Genomic DNA, 19771 nt, shown 5'->3' on the forward strand with positions numbered 1-19771 from the left:
CCACTCTACACACTCCACTTACCTAGGTGGAGGTCCTGCATTCGTGTTCCATTTTTTTTTAGTATAAGGTTTGGGCTTCCCCTAGGGTCATTGTTGCATTTGCACTGTTTTCCATCACTTTCAATGTCTATTACTGATGACTAGTGTATATATTTGGTGTGTTTACTTATCTCCTTTGGAGGGTTGCCTATATAGTGTTTTGGTACTGTGTTACTGAAATAAAGAACCTTTATTTTAGTAACTGTGAGTGTTTTCTTTTATGTGTGTAAGTGTTGTGTGACTACAGTGGTATTGCAATAGCTTTGCATGTCTCCTAGATAAGCCTTGGCTGCTCATTCACAGCTACCGCTAGAAAGCCTGGCTTCTAAACACTGCCTACACTACACAAATAAGGGATACCTGGTATAAGGTATAAGTACCTTAGGTACCCAACACACACCAGGCCAGCTTCCTACAACACTGTAAAAATAATGCTATTGTGCAAAAAATAATTATGCTCTGTGTGTTAAATATTCTTTAGTGCCAAAACTATGGTCTGTTAACATCTTAGTTACTATCCACAACTTCATCTTTTTTGTCAGCCTTTACAATTTCCTAAAATGGAAAGCCCTGAAGAGGACCTTAAAATACCATATGTGAAATATATGTATGTATATCTGTGGAGTCTGCGTTACAAGTATAACCTTTTGTAGCTATTGAATGGCCTTGAATCTGATGGATTCACACAGGATTTAGGGAATGGTAAAATTGTTACTCAGGTAGTGGGCAGCTTTTTGCATGCAGAGCTAGGTGGTGTGCATGAAGTATACTTATAATGACTTGAAAAGAAACCAGCATACCATTCTCTTCCCTCGTTTCATTTCTTGAATTACAGTTTTGATATCGAAATCTCCAAATTCTGCCCTTGATGTCGTCGTCAGCTGAACAGTGCCCGAAGAGAATAACTGGAAAAGGAAAGCATACATCAGAAATAAGTCTGTGCAACAATCATAGCCTATATTAATATAAACATCTCAAAAGGCAACAGATATTTTTAACAAACTGTTTTCAACAGTTCAGATCTAAATTATTATACACAATAACTAAACCCATTTACAGTACTTATTTGAAAGTATTTACTAAGATGTCTGAAAGATGAAGAAAAGAAACATATTACATACCTTGGAAGCATCTGTTCCCAGCGTGCAGTGCTGTATGAACCAAATACATTGCAGACTCCTGCCAACTATTGTAGTGTCTGGATACTGCATGTCGTTTTTCTTAAATTAAGTTTTGAGTCACAAGGTGTAAAGTGACTCCTCCCTTATTCCACAATGTGCACAATTATTCAAAGTTCCTAAAGTACTTACCTACAATACCTTTCATGCAAAGTATTACATGTAGAATTTGAACCTGTGGTTCTTAAAATAAACTAAGAAAATATATTTTTCTATACAAAAACCTATTGGCCTGGAATTGTCTCTGAGTGTGTGTTCCTCATTTATTGCCTGTGTGTAGGTACAACAAATGCTTAACACTACTCCTTTGATAAGCCTACTGCTCGACCACACTACCACAAAATAGAGCATTAGTATTATCTCTTTTTGCCACTATCTTACCTCTAAGGGGAACCCTTGGACTCTGTGCATACTATTCCTTACTTTGAAATAGTGCATACAGAGCCAACTTCCTACATAGTGGAACAGTATTTCTAAATGCTTTTGTTCTAACAACGCGGGCACTACTAACACCTATTGTACACATGGCCCTTTCTGTCACAGAAACAGGTTTTAGAATTAAAAAAAGTGGTGTCTCTATAGGCTGATTGGAATGATAAAAATATCAGGTAGGGGCTTAATTATATCCAATCTTTATGAGCTTGAATAAATGGTTCTTGAATAGTGAGCATGTAGGAAGCTGCTTCTTTATATAGTATACCTTAAAGAGGTATGCTGTGTAAAGAGTTCAGGAAGTCTCTTAGAAGTGGACAGGGCTTTCCTATATTATCCTATGGGGAAAAACGCATATACTGCATACGGGTATTTGGCAACGACTTACAGGACTGTTCTTCTGAAGTTCAGGTAAGTATAGAGCAAGCTCCCAAGCAGCATCAACAGGTCACTTTGGGAGGCACTGGGGCGTCTGGGTGCAGAGGTGCTTTACATCGGGTGTCCCATTTACTTTAATGGGAAACGGTCTTGAGGAAAAGAGGCTGCAAGTAGGGACTAGATAACCAGTCCTGCTGAAGACGGGTTCAACTCTGGAGGGTCTAAAGACCTCATTGGCACCGCTGGTCCATTTTGTCTGAGGCTGGGGGGCTTGGGTGCAGTGGTGCTTTTAGGTGTCGAGTTTCCGCAGTCCAGGGGTCTCACTATTCTTTGTTAGTGCGTTCAGGGGAGCAGCTCTGCACAGGAGATGAGGATTGTTCCTCATAGTGCCAGCAGTCCTCCCAGGCTTTTGGAGGCAGAGCAACTGCAGGACAAGATGACTTTGATGCATTTGTCGAGGACAGCAGGCAGGCCGACAGGGCTTGGGCCAAGAAAGCTGCTGCACTTCAGTACTTGCTTTTTGCGGCTCTTCAGTGTTCTTCTTCTTGGGTCAGTAGAATCTGAACTTCTTGAGTCAGGGAGCACCCTTAATACTAAATTTCGGGATGTGAGGGGAGTGGGGAGTAGTAGCCAATGAACTACCTTCCCCTGGGGTCACTATGCCCCCTATATGACCACATCCTGTGCGAAGTGTCCATAACCCTGTCCTAGTTTCTTAAACTCTTCCATCACCAAGATGGCAGAATACATCAGGCTGTTCACGTCAGGGGTGTGTCTGACCTGGGGGTACTCCACGCCTTCTAACATAAGTAGTTACCCTTCTGTCCTGGTGCCAAATGGGCCTCAGGGCAGGGGGGTGGCATCCTGTAGGACTGGAGGATGCTAGGGTCGCATATCACAGGGGGCAGGGACTTTGAAGTCCCTGGCCTTAGTATGCTAAATCACTAGTCATCCTGCTGGGGAGGTGTGAGCACCTTCCTCTGAAGCAGGCATTGTTTCTGGCCTCAAAGAGAGAGAGGGCTGTCACCTGCAGGGGTCAGAAACCTGTCTGTGGTTGCAGGCTGGACTGTACCAGTCAGGCAGCACACCAGAGAACTAGTAGGTTTCAGGCTAAAAGGCCTGCTTTTAGTGTCTGCAGGCATGGCACACAGGTGGTGTGTTTTCACTTTTATCTGTACCATGTCACGCAGCCTGCAATGGGAGTCTGCATGATTTTGGTGAGGTGTCCCTTAGGATGGAACAATGCATGCTGTGGCCCTTAGGGACTGCAATGATATGTGAGTTTTGACCAGTGACTCCACGTTGCACTTAGCCTAGCACTACACTGTCTCATTAGTGACCACCAGCTTCATTTTACCTATTGACTTTATCCTAGCATTAGACACTGCTACGTTAAAAGCTGCAAGTAGTTTTCCACATTGTACAATGTGCACATGTTTTTGTTCTTTTTGTTTCCCCCACCAAGGGGGTAGGCTGATAAGAATGTACTCAGACATCAGGGAACTGACTTGTTTTGGATTGGCACCTTGGGATGGTGGCCACGCCCCGACGTGTTATTTTCAAAGCAGGCCTGAAGCAATCAGCATTTTTTGAATAAATAAACTTCTGCAGGGAAAGGGAAGTTCTAGACTTTTCCTTTTTTGTTTGTTCAAAGTATAAGAGGCAGAGACCAGATGGACGACCAGGGACAAGCACATGCAGGACGCTGGAGTGTGCCATCCTTCCGGTGGGGATAACTGATCCCTCCCCTCGATTGATTCTGGGATCTGGCGATCTGATGCTAAATAGGAGGGAATTTTGCTTTGTATTATAATATAGATACATATATTTGCTGTGAATATTGCAGTGGAGAATAATTTGTACATTATTTCACTTCATTGCTGTCGCCATTTAAATGTGTGCTTTCAGCAAGCTAATCTCCTTTTAGGAACCTTGCGTAGTGAAATAATAAATGTCTTCTTTGGACTAAGAAGCACATTCCAGAGATTTTTGTCAGTGCATGACTGTTTCAGCTCAGTCATTAGTGAAGCAAAACAGGGACCCTCTCTAGTACCAGTGCCCCAGGTACCAGGGGGTACCATTTACTAGGGATTTACAGGAGTGCTAAAGGTATTGTCAATTGGGGAATAAATGCACAGTTTAGGGTAAGAGATCTGACACTGGGGACCTTGTTAGCAGGAACCCAGTGCACTTCAGTCAAAACTGCATCAGAATCAGGCATAAAGTGAGGGTGACCATGTCAAAAGGGGGCACTTACAGGTAATCGCTACTAAGAAAGCCAATTTCAATCCTACAGAAATTAAATCTACAGAGAGCAAAGGGTCAAATGGTGGGCCCATCAATTGTGCGTGTTGTATTTTTAAGTACCACACTGGGGACGGAGGTGTTAAACTTTTGAGACCTTCCATAAAAGCTTTTAATATTATTGTTCAACAATGGGATGAACATTCTCTAATTTAACTATATACTGCTACATCTGGAAGAAGGAGCTGTATAGATTTGTATGCTAGTCCTGCCTTGCAAATATAGGAGATAAGCAAGTATGTCTTGCACCGTTACCTGAAGTGGTATAAGGTATTTGTTAATACGATAGCAACTGAAATGTTCCATTTAGCAGCATAGCATGCATGTTGGGTTGTCTCTGAGCTTCCTGACAGAAAGATATACATTCTTCTTGAAGACTTAACTAACCAAACTCTAAGACCTCAAGTGCCAAATTGTAAGACTGAGAGATTCTAGATGTATGATGAGACCATTGTGCTGCGTGAGAAAATCCACGATAAGTGGAAGTTTTCACGAGGTAAGATGGAAATTTCTATACGAGTTAAGCACCAAAGTTGCCAAGCTCAAGCTGGTGTCATTAGAACGCATCTCATTGTGTTTTGTTGCATCTTCCCGAGTACACATGGGATGCATGGAAAGATGCAAAATCATATGTAAATGTCCCTGACAAACTCATCCGTTATGCATTGCCCTTGGACTGTGGGTGTGGATACCTGAAGCCGAAGGTTTGGAATTTTGCTTTTAATCTTGTTGCAAAGGGGCCTTCTGTTAGACTGACAAATTTGTGAATGTACGTTTGTAGGACTTGGTGATGGAGTTCCCACTTGTGTACTTGCTGATGAGTCCTGCTTAATAGGTCTACTCCTGGGTCGTGGTCTACTCTTATGGAGATGTTCCACCATATGTTGTGATAAATAGCTACAGATCATTTGGGCTAATTTGGAGAGCACAAAAGAGTGAGTGACCCCTATATCTGACTGCAATACATGTCAATCAAGTTGATGGTTTTGATTAAGACTATTGACTTCTCACTCCATAAAAGGCTCTGAGTGCTGGCAATATGGCCTGGTGCTCCAAATATTTCATTTCTTGGTTAGTTGTGCTGAATCCCATCTATCTCGAATAGTTTGTTTACAAGGTGTGTGACCCATTCACTAAGTAATACATCTGGAGTAATGGTCACCTGTGACAGAGGGATTGCAAAAAGCATGCAGAATAACAGCTTACTGCAGTTCCGCTAACGCAGAGAACAATGTGTGCTGGTCTTCATCAACGCTAGATCGTGAAGTTGACCCTCTGCTTGTGACAAGTGAGGCACTGCTGGAAAGGGCACATGTATAATCTTGCTTGTGGTACCACTGCTATGCAGGATTCCAAGTAGTCTCATTACAGTTCTTACTGATATTGGTTGACTAGACAAAGAGATAAAAATGCTGAAAAGGGGAATTATTTCATAGAAGGTTTTGACAAAGGTATATTTTTGGACGGACTTAATCAAAATGTGTTATTCTCAAAAACAAAACAACAAAATTGGAACAAGCAACAAAAAATGGGAAAAACAGGAAAGACAAAAAAACGGACGTACACAAAAACGTAATGCATCCATCATATGTTTAAATAGAAAACACAAAAATAAAATTAAGGGTACATAGAAATCTAGCTATACAAATCACAATAGTCCACAGTTCATAGGCTAAAGTATATGATTCCCCCTTTCAGCATTTTTACCTCCCATATTACAGATACCCAAACTTCAAGGAGTTATTAGATTGCCTGTCATCCTTCATATGTAGACTGAAGGAGAGCCAGTAGGTGTTGAAATTTCGTCACCCTCAAGTGTTTTGGGGTATGCCTTCCCTGTGACAGCGTTTAGTCTTGATCCAAGAAATGGATGGATGTGCTGAGGTTGGAGATGAGATTTTTTTCACAGTAAGTGTGAACCGTAACTTGTGTAATAAACTTTGTTTACTACACAGTATTGTCAGAGTGTGTGCTACGCTTTTCTGATTGCTGCTGCGCTGCTCCTGATCAGTCAGTCATGTAGATATGTAAAGACCATGGGCCTGATTCACAAAGGTAAACTATGTGCAGACTTTTACAACTCTGCACTCCCTATATTATACCCCAAAGCAGAGTCTTTGGGTGTGAAGAACTCTCCCCACACAAGTGGAGAGAAATCCGAGAAGATTCTGATCATGCTGTTCTCAATGGTAACCTACCCTTTCTTACTCGCTTGACTTAGGATGTAGTCTTGGTCTTTATAGTGGAGTAGTCTCGCCATCACAGGACGAGGAGGAACTCCTGGTAGTGGCGGTTGTGCTGGCACCCCGTTTGCCCTTTCCAGTGCGAAAGATTGTGAGAGCCACTCCCCCATTATCGCTCCAGCTAGCCAACCATGTCTCTTCCTTCTACTTGTCCTAGTAACCCGATCATCCTTACCTTATTGCATCCCAATCTGTTTTCCGCAACCTCAGCCTTCCTTTATAAAGTTCTGACTTTCGCCTCCAAGGCTGTTAACTTACCAGTCACCTCAGCCAGGGCAGGAGAGAGGCCTTTCAGGTCTTTATCAGTTGTAGAAACTCGTTCCACTGCTTTCACTACTTCCTGTGAGGTAGTGAGAGCCTGCATTACATCCTGGAGTGCCTGTAGTGGGGTTCCCAGAGGCCTCTGGGACAGTGGCTTGGTTGTCTCCATCTTGTGAAAGCTCAATTGCCTCCCCCAGATGCTCCCCCAATGGCCTGTGGTATTTCTTCTGATGGGTCTTCCCCATGATCTCCAGGAAAAATGGCATACATCCTTCTGCACTCCCTTAGAGGTAGATGATGTAGGGCTCAGGCTGTGGACACAGAGAAGGTGCTTTTTCAGGGGTCCTCCCAGCAGTGGGAAGAAATATCAAGGAATGTAAATTTGGCAAGTTCTCGGCCAGTTTAGATGTCGTACAAGGAGCACTCTGGGGACACACCGTTGGTAGACTGAAGTAGGGCCCGGCACATCTCCTGCGACCAGTGCTCCAGTCCCTGCCCCCTCCCCCCCCCCCCCCCAACTGCTCCATACAGGTGTACAGAGCTCACTGCTTCAGTGTACTGCTATTCCTCATGCTGCTAAATTCTGATGAGTGTCTCCCGGCTTTCCTTCCTTCCTTCAACTGCCGGACAGCAGCCCAATTAACTCCCCATGGGAGGTCCGATGTAGACAATGGGGGAGGAGGATGTAGGAAATTACCATCTTTCTAGCATAGCTACCCCCACTTTTTGTTTAGACTGTAGTTCACTGGGATCCTGCTAACCAGGACCCCAGTCGCTGTGCTCTCTCCTCTAAATGTGGATGCTTGTTAACTGCTTACACCCACAATTGGCATACTGGTGCACCCATGTAAGTCCCTAGTATATGGTACGTAGGTCCCCAGGGCAGTGGTACACCAGGGGCCCCCCATGGGCTACAGCATGTATTGTGCCATTTATGGGGGCCCATGCCTGCGAGAAACGGTGCATGCACCCTTTCACCACAGATATACGGCTTGCCTTATATCCTGGTCACTGCACAGACACTAATAAGTCACCCCTCTGGAAGGTCCTTCAGCTCAAGGACAGGGTGCATGTCCCCAAGTGTGAGGGTATCCTTGCATGAGTAGGGTACCCCTACAAACCTCAGACTCCATTCCCTGTGCTTGGTAAGTGCAAGGAAGCCATCTTAAGGTATGTAGTGGACACTGGTCAACACGAGTAGTCCAACTACATAATGACTTCTCTGAACCTAGGCATGTTGGCATCATGGAACTACACAGATTCCAGTGCTAGCTGCATGATCCCCCTGTACTCTGGGGTTTCTTAGAGGATCCCCCAGTTCTGCCTATGTAGCCTTTCGGGGTCTGCCTGCCAGCCCACGCTGCCTCCAGATACTGTTGTGCCCTCCTGTTGGTGAGCCTGGCTCGGGCAGAACAAGGGATTTCCTGCAAGGGAGAGGTGCGACCACCTTCCCCTGTGTATTAGGTGTCTAAGGGCTGGGGTGGGGTGGCCCCAGAGTGACACCATACTGCTTTGAAGGTCACATTTGGTATCCTCCTTGCATAATTCGGTTTGCACCAGTTCAGGAACCCCTGGTTCCCGCTCTGGCACGAAACTGCACAAAGGACAGGGGAGTGGCCACCCCCCTGTCAAGCTCCTCCCCTTGGGAGGTGCACAGAGCTCTGCTAAGTGGCCACCTGATTCTGCCTTCTTGAAAATAAGAAGTGCAGAGGCCTCTTGGAGCATCTCATTGGTTAGGACAGGTAGATGACATCCCTGACCCCTTCGGATAGGTGGTCGCCTCAGAAGGTGACCATGCCCCTTTTAGCATTACTTAAGGACTCCCCTGAAAGTGAGTCCTCAGATTCATTGAGCAAGACTCTACAAGGAACTCTCTGCAAGACATCATCTGCTCCTGGTCTCTGGAACCGCTGCTGGTCTGCTTTGGAACCAAAACACGTCTGCTTCTGGTGGGAAGGCTCCCACTGCAACATTGTTTCTCCGGATCCTGCAAGAATTCTGCAACATTCAAGACTGTGCATCCTCCAGGGTAACAAGGACATTGTTTCCACCTAGAAGAACAAAGGAATCTCCCTTGGAATGAAGGAGACACTTGACTGCATCCGCAGGCACCTCAAGACAACGTCAACCAGCTGGTGGGGTCTGCTGTCCCACAGACATAGAAAGGCTCTGCTTTACAAGTGGTGGGTCTGTGGCCTCCTCTGGGTCCTGCTTACCTTTTGACCAATGTGGGAGACTGTGGGCCCCTGCTCCTGAACTGGAACCCCTGTGCACCGCAACTGTTGCTCTTGCCAAGGCTTGTTGACTCTTGACAGGAGATCTTCAGGCGCCAAGAAGCCCCATCCTCCAGCCCTCTGCAACTCGAAGATCTGCCCCTGTCCTGCAACTCCTGTGACAGGGGACTTATGTTTTGTTGTGCAGCTGAGGCATCCTTGTGACTCCCTGTGTCCATTGTTGGAGGGTCACTTGTGGGGGCTCCAATGACTTCTGCTTGCCTTCCTATGTACTGAGGGGCCAGTCCTGAACCCCCCCGTACCCCACCATAAGGGAAGAGCCTCCTGGACCTTGCTAGTCCCCAAAACTCTGCAAATCCAACCTCAGCTCCTGCTCGCATTTGCCAGTGCTTGTTGGTGACCTTGCCCGTCACTGACTTTCGTGCAATCCAGCAACCGTCGAGGGACAGCTCGTAGGTGACTCCTGTGATCTTCTGCAGCTCCTGGTCCACTCATCTGGATTTCTTCCTCCACTGACTTTCAGGAACTTCACCTCTAGGAGGGTGGGCATTGCCACCTGCCCCACCTGGGCATCACTGAGTGTGCTGGACTCTGTCCCCTTCCTTTTCAGGTCCTCCATATCTGGAATCCGTCCCTGGGTTCCACCGGCCTGGTCCACAGAACACAACAGCAGCTGGACAATCCGAGATTTCCACTGACTACAGAGAGATTCGGGTCCCTGATGTAGGTCCTCCTGTCTCTGAGTATCCTTGGTTGGGGGCACTCTCCATCCTTCCTCTTGTCTGTTGGGTTCCTCAGGGTCCGCTGGGAAGGGTCCTAAAACACACGAACACTAACCACTACTCCCTATGTTAGCCTATGGTACGACTGGGTATGTAACCCCTCTGCACCTGGTCGCTGGGAACACTTGCTGTACTTACCTCTGATGTTTTCATCTTTCCCCAGCTTCTAGCAAACTACCATACATACTTTGGTTGGGTTCACTTTTTCACATTCCACTTATTTAGTACATGGTTTGGGCCCCCCTTAGTGTCCTGTACATTTTATGCTATTTCTGCTGGTTCTTGTGTGTAGACATCTCCAAAGGGAGATATACCAATGCTAGCCTAGTAGTGCTGTAACAAAGAATCCTTTATTCTTGCAACACTTGAGTGTCTTTTTTCTTGTTAGTAAGTTACTCTGACTACTGTGGTATTGAAAGTGCTTTACATTCCTCCTGGATACGCTTCAGCTGCTCGCCTCAGCTACCCCTAGAGAGCTTTTAAATCTGGACACCTATTCACTATGACTAAGGGTTGCCTGGACTCATTAAAGGGTGCCACACCACAGGTGTACACCATGAACTGAGCGAGCCTCCTACAGAGAAGTCTGGCAAAGTACAAGCGGGTAAGATCCAGGGGGGAGGTGCCACAGCAGCCTTGCTAGTCTTCAATGCCATTTCTGGGTTATTCCTGCAAAAGTCAAATTTTGTATGGGTTATTTGAGAGACAATGTTGTTTAAACACCCACATAGAGCTTTCAGTCGAACAAAATTATTTGCTATCCCCATTCCACCTTCCCATTCCAGCACAAAACCTTTGTCAACCAGAAATATTAACTGTCTTAATTTGTACAAATAAGTGCCTGAAACAAATCTTCTAACAGCAGTGAAAGTGGGAGTGCAAAAGTAGCACCTTTGACAGTGACTACTCTAGTGCCTTGTGTCTACAGGAATAGTATGGATACCCTATATAGTGGTTTGGTGTTATTTAATCTCAGAAGCACTCATGTGACCTTGGAATGTTTACTAATTAGAAATTTAATTTCTTCAGGGTTTTATAACTTTTGATCAGCAGGACAGGTGTTTGTACATGTGCTGTGTGTAGAATCTACCAGTACCAGCTAGAGCTGAAGCACTTTTGGTGTCATCATTAAAAAGTAGGAGCTTGATGCTACTAATTAATTACAGCCTTATATCATAGAAATCTTGATATTTTTTTTAAGAGGATTTGTGAAGCAATAGGTGCTAGCACACACAGAGAAGAGCACACTACCTTCAGTAATGCTTTTGCTAGTAGGTATTCTGTTTAACAGCAAATTCCTCACCGTCATAACACCCCTGGATGCCAGACTAGTCAGATTTATTTCAGCAATTTGCTCACCTGCCAGTAGGTGAGTTTAGGCGGCTCTATTCAGCCCTGCAAGTGACATCAGGATATTTATAACCGCCACCATGGAAACGATGCGGAGCCCTCAATAATAAGACTTTACAGTGTATTGATCTCTAATTGGACCTTTTTAAGATGGGAGAAACAAAAGCTTCATCCTACACCACCAGAGGGTGGGATGGTCAGTTAGAATCTGCAGTTACACAGAGTATAGACCAGAAAAAGCGTTATTGAAGGTAGCTTTTTCTTCTGATGGATACTTCTAATCGTAGATTTTTCACCTTGTGCAAAGATACCAAGGAGTGGTGGGTCAGTGGAATGGCTCAGACCAAGAAGTCCTGCAGGACTGAACGGGCAAAGTGCAGCTCCTACTGAACCTGGCTATTATAAACTTGTGAATGGACATCCATGTCGCAGCCTGGCAGATGCCCAAAACAGGTACCCTGTATGGCAGTGCACTTAATGACCCCTCCCCCCCCCCCCCCCCCCCCCCCCCCCAAAATCATGTTTAGTAACCTTTTGTACCTAGGTCCTATTCCACCGTGACCACTGACTATTTTTGGCATTTTGGGCTTTGAAGCACTATTTGTACTTAAAACTTTAAAAATTAATATCTCATGTTCCCTTTTTGGATTTCTGTCATTTTGCTGTAATTGTGTTTATTACATTTTACTCTCTTTTTCTAGTTTGTGATTTTTATTGTTTTGCATTTCGGCTTTATTACTGTTTTTATAGTGCAGAAATACTTTACACATTGCCTCCAAGTTAGGCCTGTCTGCTCTGTACCATAGCTACCAGTGCGCTGAACTCAACCCAGTGATTCAACCTGACAGGGATGTTGGTTATTACTTGAAGTGGGTACTAACCCCCCTCAACTAATAACTCAATTTCATACGCACAGCCTTCCGTTTTTTTTTGCCCTTCGTAAACCTAGAAAACACTGATCGCTCGCCTGATAGTCTTTTCTAATGACCAATGCAACAGCTTAAAGCTCTTTTGGGGTCCAATTGTTGGAACCTCTTCTCCTCTTTAATGGGGTTGTTTTGGTAAACATAAAAAGGGTCAAAAGGACCACATAATACCTATAAATAGTGCCTATTGCATCACTGCAAGGCCTTGTTCAGAAAAAGACAACAAATAACAGGACATCCAACATTTTGGCTTGTAAGGGGTCTAAATTCTGAACTTCACATGAAGTCACAAATCTGTCCCTGCTCACCGCAAAGATGGACTTTGAAGAAGGGCACGTGGCTGCAAGGATGACCTCACCACTTTAGGTGACAAATCAGACGCAGATGTTGTAGGAAGCTGGCTATCAATGCAGTGTACCAAATTTAGGGGTACCCCATGCAGGTAATACAGGTGACCCCTATTGGCTTACAGGGATTAAATTAATAACCCTCACCCTAAAAGCTCTTTCGCTGTAGTATAGGTGAGCAGTTTAGGCTTATCAGAGGGTAGTGTAAGCATTTGTAAAACAGAGAATCAATAAATGAGACACAAACTCAAGAAGAAACTCAAGACAAATTTAGAAAAATAACAGTTTTTTATATTAATGTAGACACCAAGATCTTGGAGCTCCGGTAAGTACTTTTCAAGTTAGTGATATTTCAAAACTTAGAAAATACAGCTGTCAGATTGTAGGCATGAGCCTCGAACATGGATATTGTTATCCTAGAGGGGAGCATACACTGCACTGGGTCACTTGCAAACGAATTTCAGGGTTGAGCTTCTGGACTTAAGGTAAGTAGGGGTCCAAGTCCTTAGAACCACCAGTAGTTTCGGGTCACCTGCCCTGGTGTTTCTGGGTCCAGAGGTGCTGGTCGCAAGGTAGCCTTGAGCTCTTCTGCTTAAGTCTATGGAGAAACCTGTAAGCAGAAAAATGCTGCAAGTGGGAACAAGGCCATCAGAACCCATAGGAGGGCTCGGTTCTTGAGGGTCTCTGGGGCCGGGGGCACGTCGGTAGGCTTGGAATCAGGCTGTGGGGCTCAGGTGCAGAGGTATTTTGTCTGACGGGTCACTGGTGTTAGAGGTTCTCACTTCATGGGGTTAAACTGGTGATTGGGGGGGGGGAGACAAGATAGCAGGTCCACACTTGGTGCTGGCTTTGGTGTTGTTCATGCCCCTCGTCGGTAGGTCAGTCTTACTAGTGTTGGTGTCCAGACTGGGCACTAAAGAGGCTTTGGTGCTTGCAAGTGGCTGGTGTATTCCAGGTATTGGTGCAGGGAGACTCTAGGCAGGCTCAGCATCTCAAAGACAGGCTAAGTCGATGGGACTGGACTCCTGGACACTCAAGATCCTCTTCCTGGTGAGATGCTGCCTCGATGGACCCAATGGTAAGCAAAACGGAGAACTGAACTGAGTTGCTGCATGCAGGGAAGGGAAGGGGCTCCTCCACTTCAAGAGAAATGTTGGTTGGTTGACAAAGTGCTGGCAGCCCGCCAAGGAAGATGCACATATGCAGGAGGAGTCAGGTCCTTGCGATTGTTGGGACAGCAGCAGGTAGGCAGGGTTTGACGTCAAAAGTCCACAGCTAGTCTTCAGTTCTCAGGCTGGTCGGTTCTTCTTTCTCCTCCTTCTTCCTTAGTCGGTTGAATCTGACTCTTAGTGTTAGGGGACCTCCTAAATACTCAATGTAGGGGCTTTTAGGGATGTATGTGGTAGTAGCCAATGGCTACTTACCCCTGGGGAGAATACACCCCCCTACATGACTACTTCCTGCGGGGAGTGGGCATGACCTTGTGCCAGTTCCACTAAAAACAAGAAACCGGAACCCTTCCTTCGTTGAGCACATCAGGCAGCACACCTTAGGGGTGTGACTAGCTTGGTAGTGAAACACGCCTACTTGCATAGCTAATTTCCCACATGTCCTGGTGCCAAATAGGCTCAGGGCAGGGGGTGGCATCTCCCAAGTCTTTGGCAAACCGGGCTCACATATCAAAGGTAGCAGGGACTTTGAAGTCCCTGGCCTTGGTATGCAGATTCACTAGCCACTAGCTGGTCGATACCAGTGAGTCGGGCACACTAGAGGCAGGGGTGTGGAATTTATTAAAATATCTACTTGTCCAGGGGACAGGTTGCTTCTCAAATCTACTTGTCCTGTAAAAAGATCTACTTGTCCCTTTGGTGCCATGTAGTGTGGCGACAAATTATGGCAGCAATTAATAGCCTCTCTGATTATGCCAGGGCTACTACCATAGTAGGGCTTGAATACTTGGAGTTTCAATCCCTACTGTAGAAATGTCCTTATTTTGCCACCTTTCTGCAGATCTGCATACTGGGGCTGGAGGAAGCAGTAAGCAATAGTTCCAGGGCTGGAATGCCTTTGAGTCTGCAAACCTACTAACCTGCATGTTTTAAAGATTTTTACCAGCTTCTCTCTAATATTTTCCCATAATAAGAAAGGTTGGACATTTACTCCTGACAATGGCAGAATTAGAACTTCTTCCAGGGTTGGGAAGAAAGTGGCTGGAGGGAAAATGAACTTGCAAATGCTCAATAGATTTTCACATGAGCAAATCTACACATCGTATTTACCCACGCTAAAATACAGTTCACAAATATTTTATAGGGGTACGACATATACCATGGGTGCACTTTTGTGACTTTCTTTAAGAATTTGGGGCCACAAGTAGGTAGGTTCAGATTTGTGACCTGCAAATTGCGAGTCGCAAATCCGAATGTAGGATGGTGTCCTTGACACCATCTGTGATTCGCAAGGGCTTCGCAAATGCCCACATCATGAATAATCATGAGGTGGGTCGCAATTTGCGACCCCCTCACGAATGGTGGCCTGCTGGAGACAGCAGACCACCATGTCTGTGACTGCTTTTCAATAAAGCAGTTTTTTTTGTAATGCAGCCCGTTTTCCTTAAAGGACAACGAGATGCATAACAAAAACGAAAAATGAAACGTTTTCGTTTCATTTTTTCAGAGCAGGCAGTGGTCCACAGGACCACTGCTTGCTCTGAAAAAATGTTTACAGTGACATTCACAATGGGAAAGGGGTCCCATGGGGATCCCTTCCCTTTTGCGAAAGTGTTAACACCCATTTGAAATGGGTGCAAACTGCGATTGGTTTGCGCCCCCGTTCGAGGTCACAAAACAATCCTACATTGCACTGCGAGTTGCAATTAGGAAGGGAACACCCCTTACTAATTGCGAGTCGCAAACCCGTTTTGTGATTCGGTAACCAGGTTACTGAATCGCAAAACTGGGTTTGTGCATCGCAATGTGCTTTTTGCACGTCGCAAACAGCGAAAGTCGCTGTTTGCGACATGCAAAAAGCTACCTACATGTGGGTCTTGGTCCCTAATTAGGTCTGGTGTTAACAAAGACATTTTGTTTTTATTAAACTTCTATTTCTCTCTCTTTCGGCTGGCTTTAGTGTGAGTGATCGCATTCTGCTCTTCCACAAGGAGCATATTGCCACACAAAGAAGTTTTGTTCAGTGTCAGGAACTACAGTGGCAATCAGTGACGTAACGAAACTGGAGGGTGCCCCTTTGCAAAGAACATGGAGGAGCCCCCTCTCCAGACTCACTCAGGGCAGGTGCTGTGCTGACGGGGCCCCCTGGAGGGCGGCTGCGGGGCCTTTGTTATGCCGCTGGTGGCAACATGTGCTTTAAGAGTTCAAAAACTTTTTGGGGGGGTTTTGCCAATGTTTGTTACAATGTTGAGGGCCTGGTAGCTCCAACAACAATAAAGTGTTACAAAAGCCATGTCAAAACAAGACACGCATTGATGAAACTAAAAGACTTATAAAAATATGTCAGATCAGTTGGCTTTGTCAGTGTTTGTTTATTTTCATGCTTCCCATAATTGTGTTGAAAATGGTTACACTGATTTTCCATTAGAAATATTTTTTGGAAATACTAGCATGCATCAACACATTTTACTAAATGACACTTCATTTGCATATAATCAGAGAGCATTCTGGGAGCATTATACTTAGCCTCTTAGCCTAAACTTTTCAAACATGTGTGTACACGTTTTCTTTTTTTTGTACTGGAACCAACGTCAGTAGTGAAGTGTGACCTTAAAACATTTATTTACAGCACGCACCCTAATAATGAAGGCTTTCAAATAATGAACCATAAATACAAGTTCGAACAGCATTATCCTTTGGAAACACATTACCTCAACTGCAGAGAGTTCAACTCTCTGTAAACAGGCAGCCAAAGGGTTTGTGCTGCAGGGGGTTGGGCCTACTTGTCCCAAGGACAAAGTAAACATAAAAACTTGTTGCCCTTGACCCCAAACAAGATGTCCCGGGCGTCGGGCGATAGGAATTCCACATCCCTGTAGAGGGCTAGTAGATTTGCACCTCTAAAGAGCTCTCTTGGTGCAGGTCATAACAAATCCAATACTGGCACCAGTAAGGATTTATTAAGACAAAGTGTTGGACACCAAACACAATAGGTTTCAGTGAAGCCAGTATGTAGCTGAGTAACTCGCAATGACCAGTGCCCAATACATACCTTAAGATAGCTTCCCTGTTCACTTGTGTCATATTTAGTAATCAAACTAGACATTACGGGGCATATCTGCCCAGGCAGGTATGCCCTCACATAGAATATAATGCAACCTCCCTTAGGGCTCTAAGGCCAGCTGTAGGGGTGACTTACATAAACTTACTATATGCAGTGACCCTCCCATGGCACACGAGTGTGCCATGTCATGTTTTCACTCATGTTTTGCACCATGTCACACATCCTGCAATGGCAGCCTGCATGCAATTTGTAGGGGGGGGTCCCTTGGGGTTGCATAATAAGTGCTGCAGCCCTTAGGGACCCTCTTTAGTACCCATGCCCTAGGTACCAGAAGTATAATTTAGCAGGAACTTACAAGGGTGGTAAAGTCTATGCCAATTGTACACAATTAGATTTGTTTACCTTGTTTTAGGAAAACAGCACTGGCAATGGGTACCTGGTTAGCAGAAACCCAGTGCATCTTCAGTCGAAAAACCTCAGTACCAATGGAAAAAAGGGGTACTTTCCTATAGATGCTAATGCACAGAAGGTACAGGTACCAAACTCTCCTGGCCCAATCAGGAGGCATCAGAATGATTTAAACCCAACTGTTCTTAAGCTTCAGAACTCAGGGCAGAAGGGACAGGAAGGCGTATAGGTGTCCCATGTTCCATTCCAGATGGAAGACATCTCCTAGAGAATATTTTTGCAGAAACTACACCTCGTAAACCTGTTCACACTGCATCTGCTTGATGCCTGTGAAAAGATCTAGCTGTCCCTTCAGTAATCTGAATGCAATATGCCAAACTTCCATAGTGCTAGGCCCACTGGGACTTCAAATTCAATTGCAGAGCCCTCATGTGCCTCAGGGTGTAGTTGACAAGGACGATCTAAGAGGTTACAAGGTCAAGAAACCTGGGAGCTGCTCTCCGCAAGATCCAAAACCAGGGTTGAAGCATTAGGATCATAGCACAAATGGCCTGGACTCCTTGCAGTAGTGGGAAGCCCTTGAATTGCACTGTGTCCAGGATAGTCACGAAAAATGGTAACCTGTACAATGGAATCAGAAGCGACTTTGGCTCGCTGACCGTGAACTGCAATGTCAAAAAATTTGCAGTCATCTCCCATAGGCACTCAATTCCAATATAGCAAACACTTTTTGATACATCAGACACATGAGGCAAGTCCTGTTTCTATCTCAACACAGGAGCTGATAAGTATCAAGGTCTCCTAGTGTGGAATTTCTATTTGGACATTTGAGGAGCTAACTTGAACCGTATAGGTAGGGATAAGTGGTAAGTTTGACTGTTCTAGTGAAGGGAGGATTCAACGCTCACCTGCATGTGCAAGTTTACCAATGGTGTTGATATTGTTTTAGCTGTTAGTTGAGAGGCTGTTCTCATATCAATGTGTTTTTCTATATGGGTTTGCATCTCTCAGTCTGGTAATTGTGATGGACGGGCCCGGTGTGCTAACTTAGTGTTTAATGAGTACTGTGTTTTTGGAATGCTTCATAATTGCTTATAACATAGTTACCAATATAAAAATGAGTCTCTCTTTATGGAGTTACTTGGACATTAGGCGACCTTTATGGACACTGACTTTAGGCTGTAGGATAGCATTTGATTTAAGTACATATTGATTTGTGTAAGATTGTTTTAAATTAATGATTAGAAATTATGCAGATATGCAAGAAATACGCATATGCTTTTGATATAAAGCGCAGATTTTGATTATTCAATTTGTTAAGTGTTAATCTAAACTTACGATTGGAAATTATTGCTGAAATGTACCTCATACAAAATATTTAACTGTGTTATTGTTTCCTTCTGATTTTAGTACACGTTTTCCCTGCCAAAAGGCTTTTCCTAGGCCTGAAATGCACAGGGAAAAAGGGAGCACAGGATTGTAAAAACATCTGTTGATGATGGAACTAAGTAATTAAGTGGTTACACACCAGTAAGTTGGTCTTACTGTTGAAACGAAAGACTAATAAAATGAGTGGTTCATGAAAACTGGAACTTTTTTTGTTAATAAGATGTATACAATAAAACTACTATAATACTGATTAGGAGACTCCTCACAGTACCTGCAGTGATGCTTAAGGGGGATGCTTGTTGTTTTCAATGCATGCATATGGTTCTGATTTTGCATCACCCATGAGCAGAGGGTCATACCCACGAGCACACTAACCAGTGGAATGTTGATTAACCATTTATACATTGGAGTACATTGACGAGTGTGTAGGCTTTCTTCTAATTGAGTGCTGAAGGTACTGTGCATGGTTAAACCTATCTTTGATGAAGATATCTAAACAACACCAGCTACCGGGGAGGAGGGTGTGCACATGTAATTCTGCACCACTTCAGGGAACAAAATGATGATTACAAGATTGTTAGCGTTTTGCATTTGTAGCATATGCAATGCATAGGCTGTAAAGCAGGTCCTCCTCTAAGCAGTAGCTAGCGAACAGATGATGCAGATGTTTAAAACAACATTCTCAGCACCATCTGGCCAACTGAAGTCCACTGTTGGGTCTTAGATGTCCATAAAGCAACATGTAGTGAATGTGTGCAGTTTTGACCATGTAGCAGCATTACGAATGTCAGCTTTAGAATTGTTTCCCAAGAAAGCCATAGTGGCTCCCTTTTTTGTATGTGGAATTTGTCTTGGGTGGTACATGTAGTGTGCATTTGACAAAGCATGTCTAAATGCATTTAACAATCCACGTAGCAAAGCCCACCTTGGAAATGGAGCTATCCATGTAAGCTTATGAGAAGCTACAAACATTTGCTTTGTTTTGCGGATAAGTCTGGTCTCGTCAGTATAGTATGAGTGCAGTCCTGGAGTGCTTAATATCCTTTCTGCAACAGAGTCTGGTTGTGGAAAGAAGATAGATGGATCAATAGTTTAACATGAAAAGGGTAAATTACTGTGGGTAAGAATTTTGGGTTTGTCATAAAGACTACCTTATCTCTGTGAACCTGAATGAATGGTACCTCTACAGTTAAAGCCTGCAGCTCACTGAGTATATTTAGAGGGTTGACAGCAATTAGACGAGTTACCTTCCATGACAAGATTTGCA

The 19771-nt window shown here is 44.5% G+C and overlaps 1 protein-coding gene across 4 annotated transcripts in view; it reads right to left on the reverse strand.

Moving 5' to 3' along the window:
- Positions 1–19771, reverse strand: part of PHF6 (PHD finger protein 6) — a 335169-nt gene that overhangs the window by 75752 nt on the left and 239646 nt on the right. For all 4 annotated transcript variants that reach the window (XM_069212497.1, XM_069212494.1, XM_069212495.1 and 1 more), the window contains exon 8: positions 840–944. In XM_069212497.1, coding sequence (XP_069068598.1) covers positions 840–944 — 105 coding nt within the window. The remainder of the gene's footprint in view (positions 1–839; positions 945–19771) is intronic.

This window comes from Pleurodeles waltl, chromosome 2_1, assembly GCF_031143425.1.
Source record: "Pleurodeles waltl isolate 20211129_DDA chromosome 2_1, aPleWal1.hap1.20221129, whole genome shotgun sequence".
In the NCBI taxonomy this organism is placed as follows: domain Eukaryota; kingdom Metazoa; phylum Chordata; class Amphibia; order Caudata; family Salamandridae; genus Pleurodeles; species Pleurodeles waltl.